Source organism: Helianthus annuus, chromosome 7 (assembly GCF_002127325.2).
Source record: "Helianthus annuus cultivar XRQ/B chromosome 7, HanXRQr2.0-SUNRISE, whole genome shotgun sequence".
NCBI classification, from domain to species: domain Eukaryota; kingdom Viridiplantae; phylum Streptophyta; class Magnoliopsida; order Asterales; family Asteraceae; genus Helianthus; species Helianthus annuus.
The window spans coordinates 98,299,302-98,309,515 of NC_035439.2; the positions used below are offsets into that span (position 1 = coordinate 98,299,302).

Below are 10,214 nucleotides of genomic sequence, written 5' to 3' on the forward strand. Positions count from 1 at the left end.
ACCATCTAAAAGGTTGCATATATAAGCATAAGACAGTGTTCAAAGGGAACACCGTCTAAAAGGTGAGGAATTGATTTTAAGACGGGGTTTAAGCATAAGATGGGGTTATATGGAATTTTGTTGAATGTTTTAATTGGATTGGCACAACGGCTATGAGGAATTGATTTTAAGACGGGGTTATTATTATAACACCGTCTAAAAAAATCTTGAACACCGTCTAATGCTTGATATTGTAGTAGTGGGTTAGGATGTCGCTAAGCGGGCTAGTAGTTAGTATCATCAAGTTAATATTAAAATCCCTCTTGCTTGGATTTGAGCCTAGGGCCTCTAAAAGAAGCAAAGATTTACACCTTCTTCTTGACCACTAGGCCAAAAGATCATTGGTAGACTGTCACTTTTATCTAGTAACATCCTTACCTAAAGACTAAAATGAGATACAAGTTCATTTCTAATGACTCCGTAAGATTCAGATAAGTATTAAATCTATGTTTATCAAAAACATAATAAGCTACTAAAAAATAGCCAAACAGACTTAAAAGGGGATTTACCTAAGGCGATGCATACAAAGTTTTTGCTAAGACAACAAACATGGAAGAGGAAAAACCCTGGATAGACGTTCCAGGCCGCCGGCCGTATTCCGGCAAGAAGAACAAAGAGGCAAACGGGGATGTCGCGAAGTTTTACGTAACGAATCTCCCTGATGGGTGCACACTATGGGAAGTCTCGAACTTTCTTGGAGCATATGGGGAGGTGATCGGTACGTATATTGCTAGGAAAAAGGACAAAGAGGGGAACAAGTTTGGATTTGTAACTTTCAGGTATGCTAAGATGGCTAAGGAGATTGAGCAGAACATTAATGGTTTAAAGATGGGCCAGAACAAGCTTAGGGTTAACATTGCCAAGTTTGCCGCTGAAAACATTAGCCTGGGTGATCCCAGAACTTCCGGAAAGTCAGCTAAGGAAGAGACGCAACCGGCAAAACTCTTGAATCGGAACACCCCGTTCATGTATTCTTCAACTTTCTCTAATGGCGGAGGGCCAAGCTTTAGCCAGATGGTCAGGAAGGGGCTGGGCAACCCGGTCAGGGATCCTCCGACTTCCGAGTACAGGGAGAGAACGAAAGAGTTGGAGATCCAGGAAGAGAGTCGGGCGTTTCAGGATCTGCATGGTAGAGCTTTGATTGGCAGAGCGAAAGACGTCACGATGTTAAGGAAATTAAAAGTTTCCTGTGCTGAAGAAGGTTTGGGTGGCTTTGATATCGTTTATATAGGAGGGCTTTCGGTTTGCTTAAAGTTCCGGAATTCAGAAGAGGCTTCTACGTTCTTGCTCAAACAGGAGATTTGGAAGAATTGGTTCACCAATCTAGATATTTGGGACGGACAAGTCCTATCGTTCGAGAGGATCCAGCTCAGTTGGATAGTAACGACATCAACTGGTCGGTCGTCTGCGTCGGAATCCTGGTCGGGGAAGGAAAGAAGATAGAGGAATCAGTTACTTTAAAATGGAAGAATAGAAGGTTTAAGGTTTGGGTGGTAGAGGAATGCAGGGATTGGGATGTGGACAGTCTTGGATGGGTTCCGGTGAAGGTCGAGGACGATTTAGATGGGATCCCATCAGGCAATAGTGGTCATTCTTCTAGTAATCCGGCGATGTCTTCCTCATGTCCGGTAACCGGAGGTTCTGGGCGGCATCCAGAGAGTGTAGCTGGGGAACTCCAACAGTCAGAGGAGAGAGAAGAGGGAGAAATTAATTCCCCGAGTCCCAAGGTGGGTGAACGGATTTGTCCGTTTTTTGGCGCAAGGTTTAGACAAACCTTTTACAGATGTGAGTTCCAAGAATGATAAGCTGCACGTGCAGGATAAAGGTGAGATTTTTAATAAACATGTTTTTTATTTTAGGTCTCCTTTTGGGCTAGCCCAACCTAGAAAGAAGCCCACTTCGGTGGTTGGGAGAGGTGGAAAAGCCCAACCGAGACCTACAACCTTCTGGAAGTAACAGACCCAAGAAAATATCTAGATGGGATAGGGATCATTTTCCTCCTGTGCAATTCGGTTCTGAAATCCCTAGGCCCGGCGGAGCGGATCGTAAGGAAGAGGTTGCGGTCGATACCGCTATGGTTGATCAGTTACTGAGGGACATCAGTACCGATCCCGTCGATGGCGTTGAGGTAGGAGAGGATGGAGTTGGTACGACCCCGGAGAAGGATGTTAAGCATCTGTCGGACAGTTCTGTGGATGGTTTGGGGAAAGAAATTCTAGCCACGGTAGAAGTCGGAAAGATTATCGGGGTTGAGTTAAACAGGTTCGGGCCTATGATGGAGAAAGTGATCTCAGAAGAAGGGATTAATGCGGCTGACCAATGAATTTCATGACTTTGAATATCAGAGGTCTGAGAGGGGGTGAGAAGGAAGCTTGGGTCAAGGACATCAAAACCAAACACGGGCTGAATTTTTTAGCGCTTCAAGAAACTAAGGTTGGCAACACGACAGGTATGTTTTTCTCCAAATTTGGGGGGGGGGTAATAAGTACGAGATGGAGTTTGTTAACGCGGTGGGGCAATCGGGTGGGTTGGTGTGTTTGTGGGATCCTGGAGTTTTCAAATTCTCTGGGTCGATCAAAAACTATAATTTTCTTATTATCAAAGGGAGGGTTAAGGGGTGTGGGGAGGAGCTAAATATTTTAAATATTTATGCTCCGCAAGGGGTTTCAGCCAAGAAAGATCTGTGGGATGTTATCGAGTCCGAGATTGGCAGGAGCTCTGGTATGTGGATCCTGTTGGGGGATTTCAACTCCGTGCGGTCACCCGACGAGAGGAGAAATTCCGCTTTCAAAGCTCCTTGCGCTAGAAATTTTAATGCTTTTATTCATAACATGGGCCTTGTTGAGTGTAACATGACAGGGAAACAGTTTACTTGCAACCGTGACTACGGCAAGAAACTAAGCAAAATTGATCGGATGTTGGTGTGTCATAATTTTTTTAGCAAATGGTCGACGACATGTCTTAGAGCGCTTCCTTGGCTTTTCTCGGATCACTGCCCACTGATTTTGACAACGGTTGATAATAATTTTGGGCCAAAACCTTTTAGGTTCTTCAATTCTTGGATTGTAAAGATGGGTTCGAGGAGGTGGTCAAAGGGGCAGCGGAATCGCTTCAGAATTCGGGCCTTGCTGACTCGACTCTTTCTAAAAAGTTTTCCTTTATAAGGAATCACATTAAAAAATGGAGGGACGACATGCTTTTGAAAGAAAGAGAAACCGAGGTTAAAGCCCTAGAGGAGATTAAAAGTCTAGAAGAAACCTTGGTTGAAAGAGAGCTCGAGGAGGAAGAAGAATGGGCGCTGTGGGAGAACAAAAAAGTCCTGAAAGAGTTCGAACAAAGGAAAAATAAGGATCTTAAACAACGTGCTAGGGTTCGTTGGGCGATCGACGGGGATGAGAACTCTAAATTTTTTCATGGTTCGATTAACTATAGGAAGGCGAGGAATTCGATCCTGGGCCTTAATATTGAGGAAATTGGGTGTCTAAACCGTCGCTTATCAAAAAGGAGGTGTTGAGGTTTTTTAGAAATCAGTTCGTTGAAACCTTCCATGTTAGGCCTGGGATGCGTTGTGATAACATTAAGAAGCTGTCGGAGGAAAGCAAAGTGAGGATTGTGGAAGTCTTCTCCAAAAATGAGATAAAAGAAGCGGTGTTCGGATGTGGAGCGGATAAAGCGCCCGGTCCTGACGGGTTCAACTTCAGATTTATCAAACACTTCTGGTACCTATTTGAAGATGATTTTTACAATGTCATGCTCCAATTTCATAAAGATGGAAAAATAAACTGTGGGAGTGGGTCGTCCTTTATCACCTTGATTCCTAAAGTTAAAGTTAAGGACCCAGTGGACTTGAACATATCTAAAGTTTTAGCGAATAGGTTGAAGGAAGTTATGGGTGAGGTCATATCGGAGTTCCAGTCGGAGTTTATCAAAGGGAAATTCATTCTTGACGGTTCGCTTATGGTCAATGAACTTATCTCGTGGTGCAAAAAAACTAATAAACAGGCGTTTTTTCTTAAAATTGACTTTGAAAAAGCCTACGATAACGTCAACTGGAACTTTGTGATCGACTCTATGAGACAAATGGATTTTCCTAGTGCTTGGTGCGACTGGATTTTCGGTGTATTAGCTTCGGCCAGGTCCGCGGTTCTAGTGAACGGAGCGCCTACATTCGAATTTCAATGCTTCAAAGGTATGAGACAAGGTGACCCTCTTTCCCCCTTTTTATTTCTTTTTGTTATGGAAATTTTGTCGTGCATGTTTTTGAAATCTAGGAAAAGCGGAGCGATGCAAGGCCTAAAAACCCCAAATAATGGTCCTACTATCTCTCATCTTCTGTACGCGGACGATGCCATTATCATTGGGGAATGGGAGGACGAGAACATTAGAAACGTTGTGAGAATTTTGCGGGTTTTTTACATGTGCTCAGGGCTGAAAATAAATTTAAATAAGTCTTGCCTTTATGGTATAGGAGTGAATTCCTCGGAAGTGATAAATAAGGCTAGCGATATTGGTTGCATTGCGGGGGAAACTCCGTTCGAATATCTTGGCCTAATGGTGGGAGCGAATATGAATCGTATCAATAACTGGAAGCCGGTGTTCGATGTGTTTGAAACTAGATTGTCTTCTTGGAAGGCGAACTCTCTTTCAATGGGAGGTCGGGTGGTCATCATTAGATCTATTCTTGAGAGTCTTCCAAACTATTACTTCTCTTTATACAAGGCGCCCTCAAAAGTTATATCGGAGCTGGAAAAACTTATAAGAAGGTTTCTTTGGGGAGGTTCAGAAGGGGTTAGAAAGATGCATTGTGTTTCATGGGATCGGGTCTCAATTCCTAAGGAAGATGGGGGCATTGGTATTTGTAAACTTAGAAATATCAACACGACTCTTTTAGTCAAGTGGGTGTGGAGTTTTAAAAATGAAAGAGATCATTTATGGAAGAAGGTGATTGAGGCTATTCACTCCAGTAGTCGGAATTGGGATATCTTACCGGTGAAAAAGTCTTTTAACGGTGTTTGGAACAATATCGTCAGAACGTGCAATAAAATAAAAATCGAAGGTGCCCCGATCAGGAACTATTTTAGAGGGGAGCTGGGTAACGGTCGAGACATATACTTTTGGATCGATCCTTGGCTGGAACGCGAACCTCTAAAAGACATATACCTCAACTTGCTCAAGCTGGAGTCTGACAAAAGATGCAAAGTGGCGGACAGAGTTAAAGTCCAGGAAGGGAGACATCATGTGGAGTGGAAATGGAGGAAAGGGCCTGAAACTTTTGTTCAAATTATCGAATTTAATTGGTTTTGCAGGTCTTTGGATCAGGTGCAATTTAAGGAGGAGCGAGACAAGTGGAAGTGGCTTGGAGATGCGGTTGAAGAATTCTCAGTTAAGGCGGTGAAGAATTGTCTAGCGAAAGAGGAGCTTCCTTCTGTTGACTCTGTTCCGGAATGGAGCAGATTGGTTCCTCTCAAATGCAACCTACTGGTTTGGAAAGCAGAGATGGGTAAGATACCTACTCTTGCGGCCCTTGCTAATCGCGGAGTTGATATAGAGGATTTGACGTGCTCTATGTGCAACTCGGCCGACGAAAGTGCTGATCATATTTTTGCCAGATGTGCTATTGCTGCCCAGGTGTGGTTCGCTATTTCTAGGTGGTGTAAAATCGCCCCGGTGTTCTCCACTTCTGTTAAAGAGATCCTGGAAATTCACAATCATGTTGGGCTGAAGAATTCTGCCAAAGATATATTTTGTGGGATCGTGAGAGTGGTTTGTTGGTGCATATGGCGGGCTCGTAACAAACAGAAATTCGAAGACAATCAGGTCAAGGTGGCTGACATCATTAGCGATATTAAAGTGCTTGGCTTCCTTTGGATTTGTAATAGATATAAAGTCAGGAATATCTCGTGGGTAGATTGATGTGGTTTTGTAAATATGTAGTCCCTCCGTTGTTTGGCCCCCCATTTTGGGGTTTGGTCGGTTCATTTTAATAAAGTTCTCTTTTCAAAAGAAAAAAAAAGGGGGGGGGGGATTTACCTAGTAACCTAATTCTCATCATCATGATTCACGCCCAATAAGTTAGGACGGACCCCAAGAAGAATAAACCATAGTTCGATATTTTTTAATTATCACACACACATATAAATCTATACTATATAATAAAAGAAACATGATTTTGAACACGTGTCATTCATTGAAGATGTCTACATTTGTAATTTCCTATCTTTTCATACTTAATATTATTATTTACCAAATTGACACTTTTTTATTTAGTTTACCCTTATCTCTTATTTTATGAAAAAAAAATTATCGATTATTCTATCTCTTATTTTCATATTGCATGTTTTTTTTAAATTTAGTTTGTACTTATCTTTTCCGTTCAAATGGAACAGAAGTAAAATTATTGGGTTTCACATTTGTAATAAGTTATTATTTTATTAAGATGCTATCGTTATATTTGCTCATGTTCAAAATGATCAGAAAAAAAAAAAAAACTCAGTTATTTTTGTTTCTAGGAAATCATAATCCTTTTATTTGATTCAATCATTCTCGAAATTTTAAAACTAAAATATAATCTATCATAATCAAATTCACATTTCAAAACCTTCAAACTTCAACCATTCAATAATCACAATTACTCACATGTATAAGCTCAAATATAATCTAACCTACTTTTAATAAAGGATTCCAATTAATTCTACGTGAAATTCATAAAGACTTTTTGTTACACACTTAATTTCATATATAATCTAATCTAACTTTTAATAATGTATATATGTGTGGACGCTCGGAGGGCAAAAGTGAAATTGCACTAATTTTAACGTTATTTCACTAAATTTGTGAAAATAACGTTAAAAGCGGCGGACGGTTAATCATGCATCATCATCATCATCATGTGGTGGCGTTGATAGCAGAAAGACAAAAGGGAACATGCACTAATCGGTCTTTGTCCCGATTGCTGAGTGTTATGTGCCTTATGTCCAAAGCTTGATGCAAAACTACTATCGAGTCGGGGGGTCTTACTGAAAGCAGCATCTACATCTTACTCTCCTCAGACCCTACCTTAGCTTTGCTATTTGTGGGATTTACTGAATATGATGATGATGATGATTTAGTATATATAATTAGATTTATTCAAACCGTATAATACACGGGGTTTATAAAGATATAATTTTTTTTGTTATTTAGTTTATAAAATTACATTTATCCAACCCGTGTAATATACAAGGTTACAAAATTTCATTTTTTTAACCTGTGTAATTCACAGTGCTTTTAAAGATATAACTTTTTTTATTATTTAGTATATATAATTAGATTTATTCAACCCGTACAATACACGGGTTTTTATTATTTGGTATATAAAATTACATTTATTCGGTACAATACATGAGGTTCTTAAAGATATAATTTTTTATTATTTAATATATAAAATTACATTTGTTCAACCCGTGTAATAAACGAGATTTTTAAAGAATAATTGTTTTAATTTAGTATATAAAATTACATTTATTCAACCCGTGTAATACACGGGTTCTAACCTAGTATATATATATAACCAAATCCTACATCAAGTTTATTGCCACTCCATTGAAATATATACATTGGGTTATGTTTATTTTAACTAGTAAATAACCTGAGAATAAATTTAGCGCTTCGTTTACCCTTCATGCTTTGTCGCGTCATCTCTTGCACGTTCTTGTTTGCTATTAAGAACAACTATTCTAAAAAACAATAGAGGACGGACCACTAGTTTTTAAAACATTGACACAAACCTAAGCCGTATACAAGATGGCATGAACTGATTATACGTAGAAAAATCTTTGGATGTGCGGAACAAGGTATTCAATATGATGATGGTATGATCTAAGTGATTTTCGCCTAAAAGACATAGAAAGATATTAGGTTAGACTTGAGGCAATGGGTCACAGGTATGACCTCCAACGATCATGTAAATCATAGAAGGTTTGCAAGTCTAGTATCAAGACATTGAGGGGATACATTGCATACCTATTCGGGACTTATCGTTGACTTCTGCAATAAGAAAAGTTCATGGAAATTGATAAGAGATCAGAACCAAGTTACGGATGGCACATTGACCACACCTTGCAACTCACGATCAGGTTTTTTTTTTTTTTTTTTGAACGGAAAACTATATATAAATATATAGCAAGGGCCAGCAAGTAGATGTAAAACCGAACAAGTGCACAATTACATGATTACGGTGTATGTGTTGTCTTTGTGACCCATTGCCTTAAGGCTTTTAAGGTGTATGCGTTGTCATTTTCTGTTGAATATAATATTGTTTTGAGACTCACATCTTTCGTGCAAATAGTGAAATAAGTTGAAGTTGATTGTGTAGTGATATATGTTGAAGTTGATTGTGTAGTGACTCTTTTAGGGCATCATTGCTCGTTATTCAACCTAGATTTCCTATAACACAGAATTTTAAATTGTTATAATGTTGATTATGATCAGCTAAGTCTTTATCGAGATATTTCTTCAAGAATGTCATATTAGAATTTAATGTTCAAAATAATGTGAACAAGGTATCCAAAATTTTCAAATGAGTAACGACTTTATCGTCATCTAAACTTGTTTCACTCATTAGTATATCACCTCTACTACTAGCTCCAAGCCTCCATGGTTCCATATGACAATAACCTCATCACCACATCGCATCCATGAATACATGATAACCTCACTAGACAACCACATGTACCTTCCGCATAATATCTTGTACCACACCAATTGAAGTATCACCGCAGCCAGATCAACATGTTTCCTTTCTTTCTGGTACGCGGGATTCCTCATTCATTCCAACTGTCCTTTCATTGATTCTATCCTCATTATTATTATTATTATCACTACATTTCTAAATTCATATTTAATTATTTTTTTAATATTTTGTCAAACACTCAACTCCATATAAATAAACCCACCCCTCATCCACATTTCCCATCACCATCTTCCTCGTTCTGTTTCTAAACATTTGTATAGAAGTTTCGCCGTAAAAAAAAAAAAAAAAAAAAAAAAAAAAAAAAACTAAATTCACTTCGTAGCCATCACCGTCGTCGTCGTCATGGGCAACTACGCTTCCTGCACCCTAACCAAGCACTCAAATACCACAAAAATAATATACCCGACCGGCGAAATCCGCAAAATTCGGCAACCAATAAACGCTGCCGAACTCATGATGGAATCTCCAAACACATTTCTGGTGAACTCAAAGACTCTTCGGATCGGATCACGGTTTTTGGCGTTAAACGCAGACGATGAACTGGAGATTGCATCCGTTTACGTCGTGTTTCCGATGAACAGACGCAATTCAGTGGTCACAACCAATGATTTGGGGTCGGTTTTTCTTGTGGCTAAATCTGGCGGGAAGAGAATAGGGAGTGTGAGGATTTCGCCGGAAAATGCACCTACGCCGCCGCGGGTGAGTTTTGAGGGAGTTGAAGAGTTTAGTTCGCCGGAGTTTAAGAAGATGGTTTGTATGTGTAGATCGAAGAAGCCGTTGTTGGAGACGATAGTTGAATAACGATTAACGAAACGGTTGATTGTTTTGTGGCCCGAAGGGTTTTTTAATTATTTTTTTTTTCCGAAATTTTATGAAGGGGATTTGATAATTTATTTTTCTCCATATGTAACAATTTATTCACATAAAGTTGCAATGGAGTTTTACTTTTTACCCTTCAATCCGTGTTTATGTTATTTTATCATTTTTTTAACGGCAAATGTGTTTCATACCATACTTTAGACCATTATTTAAATAAGAGTAAATTACAAGTTTTGTTCTTTATGTTTGTCTCAAATTTCAGGCACTGTCCTTTACTTTTAAAATTGACGAGTTTTGTTCTTAATGTTTCAAAATCCTGCACGCTATGTCCTTTAGGCCAAACCCTGTTAGATTTTTTTGTTAAGTATAGTCATACACAAGGGCATTCTTGTCATTTTAGTTACCCAAGGCATATTGTGTAAAACAATTTATATTAAGGGACTAATGTGTAAAGACCCTTAATATATAAAAAAACCTATGGAGACCAAATATCCAGAAACAAAGGACTACCATATGATGGAAACCAAATCTTCACCTGTCACCACCATATGCCGCCATCACCACCATATGCCGCCACCACAACCACCGCCTTCATGTACACCAGCATATTCTGCCACCACTGCCA

General features: G+C 39.3%; 2 protein-coding genes across 2 annotated transcripts; both read left to right on the plus strand.

Annotated features, from left to right (window-relative positions):
• Positions 1-2,531: 2,531 nt before the first annotated feature.
• LOC110866763 lies at positions 2,532-3,553 on the plus strand. The gene is made up of 2 exons (XM_022115909.1): positions 2,532-2,960; positions 3,086-3,553. Exons 1-2 carry the CDS (start codon positions 2,532-2,534, stop codon positions 3,551-3,553), a joined length of 897 nt encoding a protein of 298 aa, XP_021971601.1.
• A 5,673-nt stretch (positions 3,554-9,226) lies between these two features.
• Positions 9,227-9,571, plus strand: LOC110866762. The gene has a single exon (XM_022115908.1). The coding sequence runs from the start codon at positions 9,227-9,229 to the stop codon at positions 9,569-9,571; it is 345 nt and encodes a 114-aa protein (XP_021971600.1).
• The last annotated feature ends 643 nt before the right edge of the window (positions 9,572-10,214 follow it).

Coding starts and splice junctions, on each gene's coding strand:
- LOC110866762 (XM_022115908.1), top strand. CDS start 9,227: ATGGAATCTCCAAACACATTTCTGGTGAACTCAAAGACTCTTCGGATC.
- LOC110866763 (XM_022115909.1), top strand. CDS start 2,532: ATGGAGTTTGTTAACGCGGTGGGGCAATCGGGTGGGTTGGTGTGTTTG. Junction 2,961..3,085: donor GCAAAATTGATCGGATGTTG/GTGTGTCATAAT, acceptor AAAACCTTTTAG/GTTCTTCAATTCTTGGATTG.